At 34.8% G+C, this 22,241-nt stretch overlaps 1 protein-coding gene across 1 annotated transcript; it reads right to left on the bottom strand.

Annotated features, from left to right (window-relative positions):
* Nucleotides 1-3,306: 3,306 nt before the first annotated feature.
* Nucleotides 3,307-11,296, bottom strand: LOC137708483 (polyadenylate-binding protein-interacting protein 3-like). The gene is made up of 15 exons (XM_068447569.1): nt 11,007-11,296; nt 9,698-9,850; nt 9,469-9,618; nt 8,867-9,003; nt 8,333-8,523; nt 7,233-7,410; nt 6,917-7,144; nt 6,219-6,346; nt 5,913-5,961; nt 5,768-5,801; nt 5,219-5,529; nt 4,858-5,004; nt 4,066-4,161; nt 3,913-3,975; nt 3,307-3,631 (listed from the first exon to the last, which is right to left on the bottom strand). Exons 2-15 carry the CDS (start codon nt 9,828-9,830, stop codon nt 3,602-3,604), a joined length of 1,875 nt encoding a protein of 624 aa, XP_068303670.1. The 5' UTR covers nt 9,831-9,850; nt 11,007-11,296; the 3' UTR covers nt 3,307-3,601.
* Nucleotides 11,297-22,241: the final 10,945 nt, after the last annotated feature.

Genomic DNA, 22,241 nt, shown 5'->3' with positions numbered 1-22,241 from the left:
TAAGGTGGAACAAGATTAGGTTAAGATAAGATAAGATAAGGTTTGGATAAGATAAGGTTGTTTGGATAATGTTCCATGTTTCTTGCTCTTTCCTTATCTTCTTTGTCTTAAACTTGTTTCTCCAGATTTGTAGCATGTTCCTAGCCTCTTTTGACTTCAAATTCGTCCATCCACCTTGCTACATATGCAAGCTATCCATTCCAAGCCCAAAACTGCTCCAAATAGCTCCAAAATGCATTTTCTTGCCTCTTTTGCCATTAGGACCTACAAACACACGAAAATAGCTTAAACATGCTATAATAAATGGAAACTAACTATGTAAATGCAAGAAAACAAGCTAACTAAGTCGCATAAATATGCTCCTATCAATATCGGCCAAATATATCATTCTATTTTTGTTCACTTTCTTAGGTTTTTAGTAGACAAAAAACCTTTTTTTTAGGTAATAAAAAATTATTAAGGAACGATTATGACCTCTATAGGACGGGACATGCATGTTAAATGTAATCAAAAGGTCACACACACACTAAAAAATCACAATTTCATAATTAAAAATTTGGCTAAGTCTTGTTAACTATTCACCCTTTAAAGACAATTCTAAATTAGCTCTAACCTTTTAAAACGTTTCAAATAACTACTTAAATTTTTGAAAAATGACACCTATTAGGTTCACTAGCTTTAATGGATAGCTTGGACAAATAGTAAAGTGTATTTTAACTCTCAAGTTGTATCTGGAGCCTTGAATCTCCAATCAACCCTCATTTTTTTTTAACACCAATTAATCCATTTTAGCTAAGCAAATTTACGATTTAACTTGACTATAATGTCGATTTGGATGATTAGAGCTCCGAAGACGGCGATTAGTGAAAACCAACTTTAGTATTTGCCCACATCATCATTTAATGCTAGTAACGTCTTCCCTTAATGTTGAAGTTATCACTTAAGTTGACCTAATAGATGTCCAATTTTCAAAATGTTAGAGGTAATTATTTGAAATGTTTTAAAATGTTGAAATTTGAAACTAATTTAGAATCACCCTAAAAGATTGGGTAATTATTCGTACTTAACCCTTATAAAATCATCAAAAACACAATATAATTGATCAGCCATGAGACTCACATCTTACAAACATGGAGAATAATACAGACAAACTAAACCCTGCAAGTTGTAGAACAATAGGAAAAACATCACAAAGAAAAGACAGCACCAGAAAGCAAGAAACATGGTGGGATAAACTTTGTTGGAAGCTGGAAATAGGGGGATTGGCTAACAGAACTCGTTGGAGGTGTTCACATAACCTGTAAGGGATATATATTAGGAAGCAAAAGGGTACTTTTTAAAATTGATCATGTATCCTCCAAGTATTTTGTTCATTTTTTATTTCGTTCTATAATCTTAAATGCCCAAGACTATGTTGGCAAAATTTTATATTTTAGGAAGTGGGGTGCGCCAGACCCAAGCAATAGTGCAACACTTGGGCGATGCTCGAATAGCTATTGTAGCGAGTCTTCATCCCAAAACAAATAATTTAATATTTAATATTGTGTGAACCATTGATCTAGGTATCAGTTATTAAAATGATATAAACATACTATAATGGTTGTTTACTTCATAAGCGAGCGTCAAGAAGTTGAACTAAGATGAAGTTTTGTTAAGGAGTCGAAATCCAAATTTCCATTGAAACTGTTTACGACTAAACTATTTGAAATTGGAGTAGGAATAGGAGTGCTAGTAGAAAGTAAGAAACACCTTCCTTGCTGGTGGAGACCGTTTGCCCACCTTTCCAATGGTATTCGAACATTCGAGAGTCCTAGTGTTAAAGGTCGAAGTTTATTCATTGAGGCATTTCGTCGAATACTTGGTGTTATTAGCAGCTGAACTATGTTTCAAATACATCAACAGATATCGACATATGCCGAAACAATCTTTTAAGTGCTATTGAGAAAATTTGCCAAATGCTCTCAACTCGACCTACTGAGATATGTCTAGTAGGCTTTACATCATACTTGGTGGGCACAAAAAGGACTCATACCAAACATTCAAGGAGTCCTTGAAAGACCTTCACTTGTATATCTCCTAGACTTCAAGTAGTCTTAGGACCACCTTGGTTCCAATGTATATCCATCACCGCAGCCTTCAGTTCAAGTTGTTAAAAAAAGCTAGTTTCAATCAATGCAAATGGTATTATGTTATTTTCCTCTCCACTTGTAAAGACAAATCTTTACATTGTGTTTGGATGTGGAAAACAATGAACTTAAATGTTAGGAATCAACAACATAAATTTGTGGGCTTTTTACCCAAAATGGTTCCTGAGATTAGTATAACTCCTCACTTTGGTCTCTAAGATTTGAAATCCATAAAAGTGATCCCTGAAATTGTTCATCATTAATCATTTTGGTCCTTGAGTGAAAAATTGTGTTAAATAAGGATCAAAATGATAAAATTACCCTCAATTTAATAAGCAATAGGCCAAAATAATTTGACCAAAATTGACGGTATTTTAGTCATTTTATCTTATTCTATGAAGATTTTTCACAGAATGACCAAAATAATTGATTGTGGACAAATTTAAGAACTAATTCTATCGATTTCAAATCTCAATGACCAAAATGAAAAGTTACGCAAATCTCATAGACCATTTTAACTAAAAAGTCAAATTTGTGTTTGACTTTAATTTACCAGGGTATTCAAACTAAGGGTGCAAAGAGAAGCACACCCACATCTATTAAAGGTTGGGTTCGTACTCCCACTCTTCCATCAATTTTCATGTCATAAAATTGGTTAAGAAAATGATAAACCCACACCTATGTTTAATCATGTCCGTCATTTTTTGTTTAATTTATTCAATCCGCTTGCCAAAAATAAAGAAAAGTGAGACTAAAACGGGTGTGAGAATCAGTTTCAGACTAGACTAACATTCCTAGCATGCCGATTTCCACGCACAAGTTTAAAAAGAAGCAGGATGTTTAGACAAAGAACATCCAGAAATGAAAGAGTTATCATTTTTTCACCCACATCAAGGAATCAAACACAAATCAACCACTTGCAAATATTGTCCCAATCCCAAAACAAAATCTAATTAGCAAGTGGCCCTTTATCACAGAGATGGAAAGGTGCCTTGCAAGATGGCGTGAAAAACCCCATCAGTAACTAATCTAACAAAATCTATTGTTTACAAAAAACCAAAAAAAAAAAAAAATCTAATTATCCATGCCAATTATTTGATGCATATTATATTATGGACATGGCATGCAGTAACATCACAAGTTGGCAAATGAAGGAACCAAAGAGTGCTTATCACAGAAATTAAGCTCCAACAAATATAAATGTTTCCATAAATTAAAAAGAAGTGACAACATTGATGTAATGTATCAAGTTTGAGAAAATCCAAATTCAAATTGTACCCATCAATGCTTAGGTTCATGACGGTAAATCCAGGAACGATTAAACTTTCCCTGACACACAAAAGATTCAACTATAGAGGACCTTTTTTGGACTAGAGGGTTGTGCTCCTTCAAAAAATAGTTCCAAGAAGTCTCCAAGGAGTTATTCTGTAGAGCCTCGGACCAGAGCAACCAGAATGCCTTCTTCCAACAACTGGTTAATAATCTCGTCCCTTGTAAGGCATTTCCTGTAAAGATGAATCCAAAACAACTGGTTAAAAACTGGTCTGTCGCAAAAAGGAATAAATGATACTCTCGACGACCAAATATGCCTCCAGTGGACTCAAAAGAAAAGTTATAGGACTAACTTCCGCACATAACTAAAATTATAACTTCTTTTCTTTTGTTCATATATATATATATATGTGTGTGTGTGTGTGTGTAATAGGAGTGACTGAAATTATAATTAAAAAAGGAAGTTCTCGATCAATCACGATACATAATTTCAGGACAACATGAAATTGCTTACAGGTTGGTAGTTTGGCATGTATAAGACTTGCCTAGGATGGCCAAGAAGCATCTGTTGCCCATACTGCAATTAGATGAAGATACGTAATTAATGTCATGAATTAGCATCATGCTCTCTCACATGACCTCAACAAAGGAATTAAAAGAATCACACCTGAGGGTGAGGCCCATTTGGATGAAAAAAGGCTTGGGGCGCTTGCATTGTCTGTGGATTAAACATAACAGGTTGGTGTCCGAAAGAGGGCCCACCCTTCAAATATAAAGGCCGTTAATAAAATAGAAGATGAAATCATTTATTAAAAAATAAAAATAAAACATCAAGGTGAATCCTAAGTCGAAAAATCAATAACGTGTACTGCAATTCCCTTGACTTTATTCTTATCCTTTTCTTAGGTTCAAAACCTAAAACATAATTTTAAAAACGAAAGGGAAACTTATATATAATCTGGTACCATAGAAAAATAAATTTTAACCGATAGTCATAACTAATCATTATGTTAACCCAAGTGATGAGGGAGGGTGGGGTAATGGGTTAGGATTAAGATAGGTCCAGAGTTCATTTCCCTCCAATGTAACAAAAAATTAATGTAATCAATCTATTTACGTTTTTCTTTTCAAAAGAGTACAGGTTTGGATAAGGAAAAACAATAACATTGGAATCTAACTATAACTTTTAATAACTTGATTCATTAGATTAGAAAATGCAGTCTAATTTTTGAGCTGATAGTAGATGGTATTTGCATTTCATATAAAGGTTTACGTGAACAGTGTCTTCAATCATGATAACTAAGATTTCAGTCTACACCAGCATCACAACAAACATTTCTTTCTGGAAAGATGAAAAATAAACAGTTGAATTGACAGTTGCCACTTATGGGCCAACGTCAATGAGAGAACCTACAAAAATCAGGGTGAGAAAAGGTCAATGATGTGTTGAAGTACTTACTCCAATGCCAACAGGCATGCCCGGCATATGTGGTACAGCAGGTGCGTTAGTTGGATAATAGAAGGAGCCATCAGACACAGGGGATGGAGGCCTAACAGGCGCTTGAGATGGAACAAAACTCTTTGCATGCGGATTGAATTTGAATTCCTGATAAAAAAATTTAAATTGAGGAGAAAGAAAAAAGAAGAGCTGGATGCATCAGAGCTATATGCTAGATAAAAGTGCCTAACTTAGCAAGGAAGCTTATCTGTAATAATGATAATTGTAGGAACTTCGGGCATAAGATCAATAAGATTGCATTTATGTCTGAGTTTGTGTTAAATGTGTGATCACAGAAAACATAAAGGTATATCAATCACACCTTCGCATGGGGATTCAATGTTGACTTCTCAGAGGACAACGAACCCATAGATGAGCTCGGTGATAAACCAGGTCCACCAGAAGAAGAGACAGCAGCTGGGAATTCCGAATTGGAAGATGCAGAACTACCAGGTCGTCCATGCGAATTTACTGTCTGTGTTTGAACATGTGATTTGCCAGTTACTAGGTCACTAGAACCCGTCTTCTCATGACCTTTTGATGAAGTCTGAGCAGAAGCATAAGAGGTGGCACTGGAGGATAATCCCCCTTTATCAAAGGCATCTTCCTTCCCAATCAATGATGGCTGTGAATCTACATTCCATAATCAACAAGATAACTTCACAACTACCGTAATGACAAATATAAAACTAAAACTAAAAATGGCACTAAAACAAGCTTCTCATTCATATGGGAGTGAGGGAACAAGATAGGACAAGCTTCATCGTAAATACTAAAGCACATCTAATAGTAACCACCATATTAAGTCCAAGGAACCAAGAAACGCATAATGTTGGGTGAAAGTAAGCAGGAAAAAAAAATTGGAACTCACCGTCTGGTTCTGACGTTTGATTGTCTTCAGCTAGCTACATTGACAAGAACATAAAACAGAAGCAATAACTTTAGAAGCCAGTGTCAGTGAATCACAAATAATTACACAAGATTGTGAACATCACAAATACGGAAGTCTCACTCACCTTCGGCTTTACTACAGACTCACCGGCACCATCTACCTCTCTACTTTCACTGAATAATATAGAAGATTGTTTAGTAAAAAAAGTTGTGTAATCACATTAAAACTTGGATAGTGCTATTCACACACCCATTTTTACCTCACACACACCTTTGTCAGTTTTTGGCCCTTGATTTTCTTCAATTTATTCAAACCGATGGGCAGAAATTGAGGGTATGTGAGAAGTAAAAATGGGTGTGTGGATAGCACTACCCTAAAACTTGTCTTACTTGCAATATATATTATTTAGAGTTGGAAAAGAAATAACGACCTTCTTTCACCAGCTGTACAGGGGAAGCTCTTGAAAGGTGTTTCTGATGCCAGCTGTCTAGCATGGTCATAAGATCCAGAGCAACCTAAATCTGGGGCACCATTTGACTCAGAACATTGTGTGTAATCCTGCATAAAAAGTAATACACATATATCATCAACATTTAATAAGGAACTTGTTATCAAAGCATGTTAAAAATATTCACATATAAGCACAGGAGAAAATCAATTCACAATCCCCAAAGTTGTCTTAAACTTTGGACCAAAGTAATGTCTTAAAAGTAAATGATGATGGGATAATAATCAGGGAGAGCTTTCTCATGCTTGTCAAACTAGATTCTCAGTTGCTAACAAATGGAACTAAGAATGCCTCAAAACAATGATTTTGTTCAGCCAGATTTTACAATAACCAAAGAAGAACTAGTGGGGAAAAACATTTGGTCTCCATTTATGAGCAGGTAATAATAAAAATATACCTACTTTCTCATCACAATTGGAAGTAAAGAAAAATCAAATGAGAGAGAAAATGAGTCGATGCCCTACTTCAGTAACAAAACACTTTATTTACAGCACATGTGTAAAATTCCTATTTGATGGCACAGCAAGTTCAACATAACAATCCGTAAATAGGTCAGAAACTAATTCCCCATGGGCTAACTATGCTGGCTATATTATACATAAGATAAGTGAGAGAACTACAACAAATGAAGAGCTTGATGGCGCCCCATCGTTTCTTTTCCCAGTGGTCCAGTCAATTGAACTCTTCCTTAAAGAACCAGTAGAATCTCCAAAGGTTTCAGTATTAAGTGTATCCAACAAAATATCCTCATCTTCATGATATCCACTATCATCAACTACTTCCCCCCGATAAACAGAGGAGAATCTTGTCTCCTCATCAATATCCCCACGAAGGTGAATGCCTCTTTCCTGTAACAACAAATCAATATGCAAAACATAAGGGACCTCAACATCAAATGAATTTTTAGAAGCAGAAAATTAGACAACAAAGTCTCACCTCTGCCATATGTAGATCAGGTGTATCCTCACCCTCAATTTCCCTTGCTATTCTTAAAGCTTCCCTTTCCAACTCTCTTGTTTGAGGGCCTTTCTCAAGTTTAGTGGTGTAAAGGTCCGCATCAAATGTGCTTTTTACCCCAAATAATGTTTCATTTGTTTCAAACTGATCCCAGTTCCTGAAATGAAAAGAATATGAGGAAAATATTGAGCAATCATAATATTTCTATACACGTACAAACATCTTTTGCATTTTTGTAACAATTAACAGGAATTCTCTGAGAGTTGAGCACAGGTCAATTAAAGTTCAGAAACAACCAATAAGCCTCAAGGCAACCACTGAAATTTGGCTAAAAAAAATCCCCTAATACCATATTACTCTTAAGGCCAGTACATTCCCCAAGTCCATGTCTAACTTGCATCACCTCAAGCTATAGTTTGATACCGTTAAGGCATCTATAGAACAATATAGCTAACTCTAACTAGTGAATTGATTGGAATCTTTGTCCACCTTTCTCCTACATCGTCCACTTTTTTCATGAAACTACCTCGTATGAAGAATTTTGGTAACATATAAAAGCAGAGGGATATGCCCGCTTAAGGACCCACCCTGTCAAAGAATTTCAACATCATGCAGGCAGAGAACATGCATCACTTCAGAACATGTATAATGAAAGGCCTAGATTGCAAATAATGCTATACCTCACTTAGGTTCTTATCTCCAATGACTGGATTCAACCACAGAAATTTTAATCACTCAACAAGTGCACCTGCCTATAAATTAAGTTGAGAACTTTTTAAGGTTCATTCACTAGTAATAGCTCCAAAGAAATGACAGCTCATAAGACCACAATGTTACTCAAAGCACCTTGACAAGAAAACTTAACAAGAATAAACCAGATAGGATTATAGAATTATCGTCTTAGATGGTTAAGCAGACCAAGACAGTTTGACACGAAACCTAAAATAGTAATGTTTAAAAAATAAAATTCAGGTCCCTAGTGTAAATAATAGTTCCAGATGGCACATATTCAAGTAGAGGCTATCTGACCAGTAGAACAATTACCAAGAGATTTGGGGAAAGAAAATTACTATAACAACCTATTCCATTGTCCATCAAATATATTTTCCAATTCAGGACAACGTGGATCATCTTCATCAGGTACCCACGGTTCCAGCTCTCTATCCATCTCACCACGGTGGGATTGTGATATGAAGGAATCTATCATAAGGTCCTGATGTTTTTCATGCTGAACCTCATTTAACAATCCATCCCTCGTTATTGAGACATCCTGTTATCATTTATTATACAATTAGATCAAGAGAGACCAGCATAACAAAATATATAAATAGCTGCTTACTCTACCACAATATCTTTCTGCTTGTTTACTTTCATAGACTACAACTACATGCCAGAGCAAGCAAATCAAATTAAGAAGAAAAAGTTGGCCATCATATACCTGCCACCCCCCCCCCCCCCCCCCCCCACCTTTTCTCCCAAAACCACCAAAAAGAAAAGGAAAAATCCAATCCTTGAAAACTCAGCAGAACAAATGATGGTAATCTGAGATTCTGAATGCTATTAAGAATAATTTTACTTGGGTCAGCAAATAGTAGTAAGAAATGAAGCAGAACCTTTGCAATAACTTGGACAAGTTCCTTGGCAGGTATAATTAAAGTCTTGGAAGGAGCCTTGCTAACTGACTCTGTCATGGACTTTTGTCCACATACAGAACCATCCTTTATCATTCGTGCCATTTTCAAGATGATTCCTGAAAGTGACAAGTAAAATAATGTTGGAAAATGCAAATAACCACATATAAAACTGCATGGAGCTGGGAAAAATAAATGGCAATTGGCACCACTATTGACGTTATACAAAGTCTAATTATAACACTGATGATGAATACATGACCTCTCACCAAATCAATACTTATGCTAGTGTAAAAGGCCGTCTCTTTAAGAAAACCAAAAAACTGACACACACAAAAATAAAAATAAAAATAATGTCATTTTAAAGATAATTGCTCAACGTGACCAGAAGTGAACGTTGATGAATGCACTTAATTGCATATAAAAAAACACACCAATTTAGAGCACAAGTGCCAAATTCATGATCTCCAAATGATCCAAAACAGATGCTAATGTAAATGACAGTCTCATAAGACAACCGCAATCAATACAAAAAGGAAGACAAACAAAAACCATATATAAAAACCAAAATCAAACGAGCATACCAAAGTCCCTTTCAGCGTTTGTTGCATGAAATATTCCAGAGTATACAGATCCATTTTCCACCTGCACTTCCACATTATGCCCAATAAGACATGTGGTCATGTATACTAATCGATCACGTGAAGGACTCTCAGTGTTTCCAGATTTTCTGCCTGTTTCAGAACATATAAAGTTAATAGGCAAGTTAACATAATATCAAGGAGAATTTATATCTACAAATTTCACCAGTACTTGTTAATCTGCCGTGGTTTGCTGTTCCAGACTTTGACTTATTCTCGACCCTAGGACCCCCTTCCCTTGCACCTCTTCGACGGCCAAAACCGTTAGCAGAAGATTTAGGATGGAAAGCTTGTTGTGTATTCATCCTCAGTAGCAGCCTCTGACCTATTAAAAAAGCTCAAAAGCTGGTTAAGTCGTATTATTATACTAATGGATATCAAAATACAGTAAGCAAGAAGCAAGGATGCTATATGAAGATTAGTACACAAATATAACAATGGAAATTTGGATATCTTATAATGGAAACAAAAACAGATTACAGACAAACATGATCCCAATGGCTCCGGAATTCAGGTAAACTCTATCAAAGTACAGCAACTAAAAATGATCCCATGTGCATTGCTCTTCGTGGAAAATGAAACGAAAATCTATGTTATTACTCAAACGCACAAGAGACCACAAAAGTACAGAGATGTGCATGCACATGCACACAGTCACAGGGACGCAGCATAAAATCAACAACCAAATAAACTAAAGCACACACATATATTTTTCTTTAAACTAATGCACACCAAGTATGCAGCATTAAATTGAACAAATCACCAGTACAAATATATCTCAGAAAAGTATCAACTTGAGCACATTTTTATAAACAAAACTCTATCTGCAAACTACTGGCAACAATCTCTAACTTTCCGAGCAAAACTATGTTCCAACAACACAAACACTTCGTAACACTAAACAGGAATTTTTGAAAAAAAATAAACAAATCAATATCTTGATAAATCATGCATACAAATGCAAATGAACTTGAAGAGAAAACTGAAAATATAGACAGAACAAAGCCATTTCATATTTAAGTTTCCATGAGGGGGGAAAGAGTAAAAAAACGATGCAAATTAAACGCAAGAAGTAAGATTGGAAAGGGTTTTCGGGGAGAAGGGGGCAATGCAGAAACAAATGCAATTACTTATCCGGAGCGCAAATAGAAGTATGTGTCTTTCTATGTTTTCAAATTTTTGGCACGACAAAAGAATAGATTTGAAGCAACGCAACGCATCAATAATTTGATTCATTAGCTATATCATTGAGTGTAGAGATAGTAAGAACATGGCAGGCAATACAACAAAGCTCTAATCTTAGAATTTTCATCGAGCAAAAACCCAAAATTTACTGTAACAAAACATAATAAAGTCGTAATGCAAGACATTTTCTCTCATTTTCTTCCATTTTCCTCCGTTTTCTCGGCACCCAAACACAATGTAAAACACAACAACGAAAAAGCTATTTGCGATGCGAAATTAGGAAATACGATCCTTACCTTAATAAGCTTAATCAAGCCTATAATTACTCCGAGGCTGCTTCCAAGCTGGAGGAGAAGACGTTGGGAGGCGCCGAACCAGTGCGTTAGGGTTGGGTTCAAATTAGGACTCGTTTAGGGTTTCGAAAGAGCGAAGCTGGTGTCAGAGCCCGAATCACGAGGCTGCTTAGAGAGAGAAAGAGCGGCGGAGGGAGGAGGGAGGATGGAGAGAGGGTGGTGGGTCGGTCTCGGTGTGATCGCAAGCGAGAGGAGGAGGAAGAAGAAAAAGAAGAAGAAGAAGAAGAGCTGGAGATTTTGAAAGTGTGATGAAATGCGAACGAGGTGACCGCTGTAGAATGCGTAGGAAAGTTTTGAGTTTTCCCCTCGGGTCGGGTGTATGATAAAATAATAGACCTTATCACTCCCAGGTCGGGTCGGGTGTCTGATAAAATAATAGAACTTTATGACAAGTAGGCACAATTTTTCCTTTTTTTAAGTTTTCTATGTGAATCCAAATTTGCCGCGTGTTACGGCCTATTAGTATTTATTTTTATTTGTAAATAACAAGTTTTAAATTTGAATTCCATAAATAGTGAATTCTAGCATTGTGGGAGCTAAGTTAGCTGAACTTCTTCCTTCTTTTTTTATAATATATATTGTTGTACTAAAAAAAAAAGTTTATTATATTAACAATCCACATTTTATTGAAAAAAATATTTACATACTTAATACACCTCACATTTATTTTTCAACTAAATATTATTTTAACAAACCTCATGTACTTCCCTATATTTATCAGAGCTCATAATTTACTAATTTATCTGAATGTTAAATCCGAAAAGTTCAATGGCTACAACCAATTTAGCCATGGAGATCATTTTTTACCGGAGATCATTTATACCCTGCTGTTCGTAGGTTAAAAAATCGGTTCTGCAGTCATGCTTGAATGAAATTGCACCCCCACCTAGCCTAAGAAATAAACAGAAAGCATGCTTACAAAAAAATTAGCAAAAGGAAAAAAAAAAAACACTACTACAATATCACAAAGAAGATTTGAATATTTCATAATATTTCTTTACATGTTATGCTGCAGAATATTTGACATTTGATTGAAAAAAATAATGACAAGACATTGTGAGTGCACTGTGCAGGTGTATATTAAATAATAAATAAACTTATGGGTAGTTTTAGGATTTTTTTTCTTCATGATTTGGGGTGTAGGAAATAAATAATTGCTTTTTTTTTTTTAATTTTTAGGGTTGAAATAGTCATTTTATAAGAGTCATTTAATATTAAATATTGAGTTGGGTGTATTTAACAATTTGTAAAGTGTTAATAAAAAAAAATCAAAATAAAATATGAACATAAACTTTCAGAATAATGCTACAAAAACTAAAATTTTAAGAGTAATATTGGAGACCAAATTTTTAAAGCATTATTAATGTGTCACCAATAAAAAAAATAAGCACATTAATAACACTTAATGAATAATCGAATCATCTACAACTACATTATTTGATTTGCATATTTGATTTTTAAAATTTAATCTCGTTATCGTTACTCTAATTTTTATTGTACTTTTTTCAAAAAGTAATTTTACGACTTTACGAGAAGAAAATCAAACATGAGGGTATAATAAATGTGAAAAAAGAAAAATAGAATTTCAATATCTTGAATGCAAATTATGAGTTATTATACGCATAAACCAAAATTTAACTCTTTTTTATTTTTAACAAATACAAAAATTTAACTCTTGAGTATTGAGAAAAGAAGTATTTTACCACTTAGAAGCCTTGAAATTTACACTCATTTAGAAGGTGGTCATGAAAAATTTTGCTATTTTTTTTGTGGAGTTTCCTTAGTATAAGATTTAACTTTGTGTTTAGACGAGTTTTGGTGCTAATCATAAAAACAGATAATATTTAACTTATTCGAAATATTTACCATCAATTAGTTTAATGATTTTTTTTTTCTTTCAAGATGTCTTAAGTTTAAACTTTTCCTCCATGCTCATTAAAAAGAAGTAAGGAAACAAAGTATTTCCATCTCCAAATTCTTTATTTTTACGTTTGCGAAAAAAAAAACATTGCAGCTTCAAAAGTACAAAGGCGAAGCTCAAGCGCACTCCTATTGAATTCATTAGGTATGGATATAGGCATGCTGCTAGAAAATAAATAGATATACAATTACGAGAGTGCTAGTAACTTTTTCACTCACCCTCTTATTTGGAACTTCTCACTTTTACTCATGCCACGTGTAATCCACTAACACACAAAACTAAGAGTTTAATTACAAACTAAAATTTTGTTAAATATTGTTATTGGCACTCCAAATTTCTCATTCTACACTCCAAACTTTCTATATTTAGAAAGAAAAATACACTTAAAATGAGTGTAGAATGAGATTTTTGGAGTGCCAATAACACTTCCCAAAAATAATAGTATTTTAAGTTAAATGTCTTAGGTCTGATTCTCCAAAAGCAAAGTTGAACCACATATTATGGTAAACTCATATGAAGACTTAGCACACTCTCCCACCCTTTAGTGTAGATACTATCATTTGTTAGTGTTAATAGAGTACGAGTGACATAACAAAAAGTGAGAAAATTAAAATAAAAAAGTAAGTGAGAAGAGTGCTTACATATCTCAACGATTTAAACTCATATCTTTCAACCCATCCTTTTTCTTATTTAAAATTTTTTAACCAAGATTTGTCTCAAATTTGTTTTGTAAATGTGAAAAACATAATTTCAACACACCCTTTGAAAGAGAGACCAAATCTTCTATTCCATAATGGGTGCGACTTTTCTGTGACCCCAATAAGTGACTGATATGTATTAATTATCTTAACTTTTCTTAATTTTTTTGTCATAAATAAAATTGGGTACTAGGCGGAATATCCAGCAAATAAAAATTAACTTTGCACAGTAGACTAGTCAAATGAGCTAGTCAACTAGTTACAAGTTAGTCAGTGATATAAAGTGCAGTTGCAAGAACAAAGCCTAATTGACCAATACGTTTAACTAATCAGAGTCTGCCCATATTAGTTTCACATTAAATTATGCAAACAACATTGATAAAGCAATTATAAATTAAAGTATGCTGGATTGACTGATCAAGTTCACCAGTCAACTAAATACATATTCGTTAGTTAATCAAATGCAAATCTACGAATCAAACTTAGTTCACTGTAAGTTATCTTAGTCAATAACAGTTCAGTTCATTGCTCATCATATACATTGTAAACTTAGTTTTTAACGCATATCAAATAACAAATCATAGGATGCATGAAATGTATGCAAGTAAATAAGATATGTGGAGAAGCTTAAGAGACAAAGAACGTAAGAAGTTTTTGGTCGGAAAAAACCCACATCTAGGTTAAAAAACTGGGGACTGTCCACTGAATCCAATCTGCTAGTGTAAACAAGATTCTTAAAAAGACCAAACAAGCTCAATTCCTAGATTCCTATCTACAAAGCAGCTTTACCTTTGTGCAACATTACCTTACACGAGATGAACTCTTTTGGTCTTCACGAAGTGGCAGCTCCTCTTGAGCTCTTTACCTTGTGGCATCGAAAAGATGTTGTCTCCAGTCTTCACAAGATGGCAGCTCTTCCTGAACTCTTCACCTTGTGGCACCGAGACCAACACTAACAAATGCACTTGATATGAAATGATGATAATGTGCAATCTAGATTCAATGACTGGTCAGCTTCTTCAGTCAAACAGTTGAAATAAGAAACTAAGCAGAATCCGAAAATGGGGTCAGTTTAAAGATTTGAAACTTGAAGAACTTGACACCAAATTAAAACAAAACCATGAAGACAATGCTACCCTAATATGCAGTGATTGGGTGTTTGTTGCATAGGCATGGTTTTGTAGCTAGGGTTTCAATGAATAACACAAGAGATGGCTCAAAGCTAAAATCAACTCTTTTATGAAATGTAAAACTCCTAGCCAAAAACAAATGAGTAAGCAATTTCAAAGATAGGTTTAGAAATATTCAATAAAAAACATTACCCATAAAATATGATTGATACTCCTAAGAAGATCTGAGATGGAGATGAAAATAAAGCTTTCAAAAACTTTTCCAATCTCAAAACCCTAAAACTAAATGAACCCCATATTAGCTTTTAAAGAAGGCTTGATGTTCAGACAAAAAGGGGACCATAAAAGCCACTTGTCAAGTGCAACATCAATCTGGAAAGATCTTGGGCTAAAAATCTATTTTCGAGAAAAAGCTGTCATAAAGCCTATATGGATTGTCTTAAAGTGTGTACCCAGCTAGCTTGAAAGCAGCGAAAAGTTTTGATTGGATAGAACTACTAGACAAAATGAACTGTAAACAATGGCACAAAATGTATATGAATGAACAAACCTTTGATGGGAGAAGTTAAGCTCTTGAAATGGTATTTCCAGCAACATGATCCCAAAGTAGCATTTAAAGCCTAAATCTAACTAGAGCATGTGTGGTACGATTCATAACCTTTGATAAGGGAATCCAAACAATAAATCTAAACTTCACAATCTCTCCCTTTTGGCTTTTCTTGTCAAAATAACCCAAACTTATAACTAAATTCACTCCCCCACACTCCAGAGAACACAAAGGACAAATCCTGTAAAGAAGTACTCTTAAGAAGAATAAGTGAAAAGTTATCATGGTTAAAGCAATTGCAAGGAATGTAAATTGATTGCAACACGATTTTTTCTCCCCCATTTTGTCATGGCAAAGACAAAGGATTTAAAATGAATGATGTGCCAATTTAGTTAAACAAAATAAATGATATGTCAATTGAGCTCATGAAAGAAATGTCCAACCACAGATGAAAAGCCAATAAGAACCAACAATAAAAACATAACATCATAAAGAAGTTTAAGCACAAGGTACAATTCTCGATACCAAAATATTAAAAACATCAGAGCATGTCAATGTAATCAATTCAAATCACCCATTTGTCAACAACACCAAGAGTAGCACAGCCACATATACAAAAAACATGGAGTTTCAAATAACCATTTAAGCACAAATGTCTAATAACGTGGAAAAAGAAATTGAACTTCCCCCATAAAATGTGCTCTCCTAAAAACCTACACTCACAAACTACGTTTCCCACTCACAAACTACGCTTCCCAAGCTAGAACTCCTCATAATAGAACTCGTCGTCAGAGATATAGTCACCCAACCTAAACTAACCCGAGATTAGCACAAACAAAGTTCAACATAAAAGAGGTTCAAAAACAACAAAGCCAAAATAGGCCAGGTTTGCTTATAAAAATTTGAACTCCCCCATAATTTGTACTCTCTTAGACACAAACTCCCTCATAAACCTAGAAGTCTACAGACTACGTGGTTGCATCAGATTAGAAATATCCAAATTTGTAGCAAATACACAATGCATGGATAACAAAAGCATATCGGATAACAAATAGTAATACATCATATGAGTACACCCAAGCACAGTGTAGCAATAATTAAGCAGAGGTAAGTGAACCAAGTTCGTCACAAAGGATGCATGTGATATAAATGAACTCCCCTAGAAATGATGCTTTACATACAAACAAACTCCCTCAGAAACCAAGACCACGACTTGAAACATGCACTAACAAAGATAACCTTAAAAGATTTCACTTTTCTGACGAAGGATAATGACTCAGCAGAAAAGAGAGATGTCCATTTACAACTAGATTTGTGCAAACGCTTGAAACAATGTACCTAAACATGTTCATGCAAAAACATGAAAAGATGGACAACGAGAGGGCAGTTGTAATCATTTCACCAATAAACAACAACAACAACAAAACCACAAGCCATGAAGGGAATAAGAAAAAGTAGTTTAAGACCCTTTTGGAAAATATGGACCGAAAAATCAAATATCTAAAAGGCACATTAGAGGGAGAAAGCATAACATGCAAAGCTTTTGGCAGTGGGGTCCTAATAAATATGACTTGGAGCTTGATCATTGGACAAAGGAACAATGGGGTCCTAACAGGCTTGACAGTGGTAGGCTTTTATGTCACTGTGAAAAGTGAACAACTCAGAAGGGTGCATACTAGCAGCGGAGGTGAAAGTGAAACCCTAGAAATGTTAGAGAAGGTAAATGATTATGATACTGTGAAGAGATCTGAACCATTAAAGGGATATGACGATTGAGATGATGAGATTAAAACCCAAAGATCATTGACAGAAATACCCTCCATAATCTTCACTTTTCTGATGAGAACTAGTGACTCGACAGAAGAGAAAATTGTCCATTTAAAAATAGTTTTCTGCAAGAGCTCAAATCAAAGAATCCAACCAATTGGGACACCACACAGAAGCAAAACAAAAAAAAAAGATAGAAGACAATCATAACCTTAGCACTAATAAACTACAGCTAACAAGACAAACCACAAAGGGAATGAAGAATTAGCTTCAACATCTATGCTTCCAAGAAAGAGTAAAAAAAATACTTGAATTAGAAACATGCAATGCAACTCTCAAAAGACAAATCTTCAAGATCATACATGGACAATAATACTAAGATTAACACTTGTTCATGATGCAACAATGATGTGTCAAGGTATAGGAAGAGGGACATGTGATAGCCTTCTTGATATCATAGCTCCATGCCACTAGGCCCAAAGTTAATTCAAAGACTAACCAAACTTTTAATAATTTATTAAGCTTAAGAAACAGCACTTCCTACATAATATGAACAAAGGACAAGACTCGTAAACAGCAAGACACAAACCTTGAAAGAGAAGTGAACTTTGATGTGGAACTTTAAGTAGGGCACCAATCTAGAAGCACAGCCTCATGGCATTGCATGGATGGCCAATTTGATAGGATTTCCCCATTTCTGATGATATATGATTTCTTTTCCAAGACACCTCTTTCATACAACATTTTCCCATTTGAAATTTGAAATTTTGATTTGGGGAGAGGACCAAAAGAAGAAGAGAGATAGGCTTTGGCAAGATCTATCTTCCAAGGTCGAATTGAGAAAGTACACCTCTCGGAGCTATTTGATCAAGTGCCAAGGGATGGGTCTTTCTATTTCTGTGTAGTGAAATGGTCTCTTAAACGGGCTCATATTCAACCAGACTTAAAGTGAAATACAAGTTTTTATCAGAATAATTGCACATGGTCCATATTATAAGTAAGTAAAATCACTACAACTCAATAAAGATCGAAGTGAACTTAACCCTTAAATCAACTCAAGCTTTTGTGAGGTAAGAAAAATGATTTTTCAGAGGCTATCTGAATCAAAAAGGGATAACCTTTAACATCATAGTGACCAATTCTACAAGGTTTATCCACAAATTGCTAGCAATGTATGAAAATAAAAAAGATGCATACAAAGAGCAAAACAATATTATCTGATGAGATGATAGACAAGACAGCACAATCACAAAGACGAAACATGCTAGAAAAAACTTGGAAGCATGGTTGTTCAACCTATTCAATTAATAGCACAGAGGCCAATAGACCATCGAAGAATTTTATACCTTCGATTGTACAAAGCATTTGTGAAACTGTTAGCTGGTTGTTTTTTAGTTGGCACTAAGATTAAAATAGGAAATTTTACTTTCCATAAAATCTCCAATGAAATAACGTTGTGTGCCCAAATATTTGATTGTTCAATGTTGGACATGGTTCTTCCAAGACTTAATTTCCACATATGATCAGAATGAACATGAATGACAAAATGAAAGATTCTGAAGTTATTTAGCATTTCAAATAACCATAACATTAAGGCACAATTACTCTAACAATAATAAATTTTGCATTCACAATTGAAAGAGGAACGTACCTTTGTTTTTCATTGTATCCAGCAAATAAAATAGACTTCATCTTGCCAAGGAATAACATTTGAGTTTGATCAACAAAGTCCTGTTTCATTAGTCGAATAGCTTTGGAGATCCCAGTGTAAGACACTCATTTGTGAAACTCCAGAATTTGCTTTCCAAAGTTGTATGACTCATACATGTAACACAATTTGCTTTCCCAAATTGTGTGAGACTCCATAGTTTACTTCCTATATTTGTATACAATTCTGCAACCCCCTTTTGAGAAGCAAAGATCATCAACCACTTCACCACATAATTGGTTAATGCAAATGAGGCTAGTCTTGAAACCATCTACATAACCAACGTTTTCAAGTTGAAGAAGACCAGGAAAATTGGCAACACCCTTTTTAGCTATTTGAGACTCATCCTTACAATTAAACATAATGTCACCACCATCAAAGGGAGTAAGAGACAAGAAAGCATCATTGTCTACGTTCATATGACTAGAACACCCATTGTCAAGATGCCACATATTTAGTTTGGTTATGAAAGATACGTTAAGAATAGTCAGACAATTGATTGAAGCATTCTGAGAGCACTTCATGAACTGGATTACTAAACAAGTAAGGCAACTCTATTAACTTTAATGGCTAGTCAATCAACTTGATTCTTCAAGGCATTCTTCATTTTAAGGAACGTTTTCAACACCTAGGTCGAATATGACCAAGTTCACCATAGTGATGACATATGGGAATAGGTCTTGTCTTTAAGAAATACTGACCATAGGAGTCATAGGCAAAGATTCCTCCATAATCCGTGTGTTTGTGCCTATGAAACATGAACCATTTTCCATAAAATCAAGATTATTCTTGGCACCACATAGACATCCAGCACTTTGCATTTTGTTGTATCATTCAGCACTAAGAATCAGACAATCCACTTTGTACATAGCCTTAATCAATTCAAGCGATACCTTCAAGATGACCTCATGATATATTTCATTGTTGACCTTTAACACATGAACTTGTTGTAGTAGTCTTTCCTGATATATCATCAATTCTTAAACCTGAGCTTCAAGAGAAGCATTAAGATCATCTCTTTCATCTTCATCATCACACAGATTTTTCACTTGAGCTTTAAGAGAAACAACTTTTTCACTCAATTCCACTCTGATTAGTCGAAAAGACTCATTTCTTCCTTGCAGCAACAAACCTTCTTGGTTAACCTGATATTATCCATTTATGCAACACAGGTCACATCAAAGAAGGAGCCATACTCAAGACACAACTTCTCATCAATCAAGTCCTCATAATCATCCAACCCAAGTTCGTCATCACTACAATACACTTCTTCAATTGAGGTAACAAAGGCAATGGCCTTCTCCTTATCATTTAATGACTTGTTAGAACAAATAGATTCTTCACTCTTGCTTTCACACCAGGTAGCCATCATTGCTTTGTCACATTTCTGATTTAATTTTTTGTTGTTTGCACATTTAGCAACCTAATGTCAGATACCACTACAAAAGAAACAAGGTCCATATTCACTAGTAGAAGGCATGTCCGAACAACTGATAATTTTTCCATGCTTCCTACCAAAAGTGTAATTCCCTTGAGGTTGAAACATGAAATCTTTTCAAATCACTTTAGCCTTTTTTGGCATTGCTTCCTTTGTTCTTGAGATTCATTTTGAAATGCTTAACAAACAAAGCTAGATTATCTTCAAAAGACTGATCAGACGATTCCTTAGTGACCATAGTTTCTTCAACACTTTGAGAGGCAACATTCTTCCTCCCTTTTTTAATCTCCTTCTTGCTTGTCACCTTCTTGAATAATTTTGTGTTTATCCCAGACATGCCTTGCCATTGTACAATATTAAATGCAACCGAATTAAGTCGGTGAAATGACATTGGCAATAGCATTTCTTGCTCTTTTATTAGCCATGGCCGATATGACTTCCCCTGGGGTCCAATCGCACTTTGCTTTACCATAGATTCACCATCCATAACCATTGAAAGAGCCCTCCATTCAATGGTAAGGTAATCAATTGCATTTGAATTTTATGCCTTAAAAAATTTTGAAACTTTTCACACCATGCAGCATAGTCCGTTCCGTTAGGTTCCACCAAATACCAGTAACTCTCAGAGATCATTCTATGTATATCTAGAGCAAGGCTTTAATACTAATTAAAATTGGGTACTAGACAAAATATCCTACAAATAAAAATTCACTTTGCACAGTAGGCTAGTCAAATGACTTAGTCAACTAGTTACAAGTTAGTCAGTGATATAAAGTGCAGTTGCAAGAACAAAACCTAATTGACCAATACGTTCAACTAAACAGAGTCTGCCCAAATTAGTTTCACAACAATAATTACTAAGCTTAAACACATTTACACATTAGTTCATTATGCAAACAGCAATGATAAAGCAATTATAAATTAAAGTGTGTTGGCTTGACTGGTCAAGCTCACCAGTCAACCAAATATAGATTCGTTAGTTAATCAAATGCAAATCTACGAATCAAACTTAGTTTACTACAAGTTATCTTAGTGAACAACAGTTCAGTTCATTGCTCATAATATGCATTGTAAATAAGATATGTGGACATGCTTAAGAAACAAAGAACGCAAGAAGTTTTTGGCCGGAAAAAACCCATATCTGGGTTAAAAAACCGAGGACTCTCCACTGAGTCCAATGAGTCCAATCCACTAGTTTAAATAAGTTTCTTACAAAGACCACACAAGCTTAATTCCTAGATCCCTATCTACAGAGTAGCTTTACCTTTGTCCAACATTGCCTTACACAAGATGAACTTCTTCGGTCTTCACGAAGTGGTAGCTCCTCCTGAGCTCTTCACCTTGTGCCACCTAAAAGGTGTTGTGTCCAGTCTTCACAAGATGGCAGCTCTTCCTGAACTTCTTAACTTATGGCACCGAGATCAACACCAACAAATGCACATGATATGAAATGTTGATAGTGTGCAATCTGGATTCAATGACTAGTTAGTTTCTTCAGTCAAACAGTTGAAAAAAGAAACAGACCAGAATCCAAAAATGAGGTCAGTTTAAATATTTGAAACTTTAAGAACTTGACACCAAATTAAAACAAAACCATGAAGACAATGATACCCTAATATGCAGTGATTGGGTGTTTGATGCATGAACATTTTTTGGTGGCTAGGGCTTCAATGAAGAACACAAGAGGCAGCTGAAAGCTAAAATCAACTCCTTTATGAAAATGTAAAACTCCTAGCCAAAAATAAATGAGCATATAAAACGAATTTAAGCAAGCAATTTCAAAGATAGGTTTAGAAATATTCAATGAAGAACATTACCCATAAAATATGCTTGACGCTCCTTGGGAAATTTGAGATGGTGAGGAAAATAAAGCTTTAAAAAACTTTTCCAATCTCAAAACCCCAAAACTAAATGAACCCTATATTAGCTTTTAAAGAAGACTTGATGTTCAGACTGAAAGGGGACCAGA

The sequence above is a fragment of the Pyrus communis genome, chromosome 11, assembly GCF_963583255.1.
Source record: "Pyrus communis chromosome 11, drPyrComm1.1, whole genome shotgun sequence".
NCBI lineage: Eukaryota > Viridiplantae > Streptophyta > Magnoliopsida > Rosales > Rosaceae > Pyrus > Pyrus communis.
This window is presented reverse-complemented; position numbering and strand designations above follow the sequence as displayed.

What these genes read in the sequence shown, in the direction of transcription:
- LOC137708483 (XM_068447569.1), bottom strand. Translation starts at nt 9,830, where the DNA reads ATGAATACACAACAAGCTTTCCATCCTAAATCTTCTGCTAACGGTTTT. An exon ending in AAACCACGGCAGATTAACAA is followed by an intron (nt 9,619 to 9,697) that starts GTACTGGTGAAA and finishes GTTCTGAAACAG; the next exon opens with GCAGAAAATCTGGAAACACT. An exon ending in TTTGATGGACAATGGAATAG is followed by an intron (nt 7,411 to 8,332) that starts GTTGTTATAGTA and finishes TTTTCATTTCAG; the next exon opens with GAACTGGGATCAGTTTGAAA.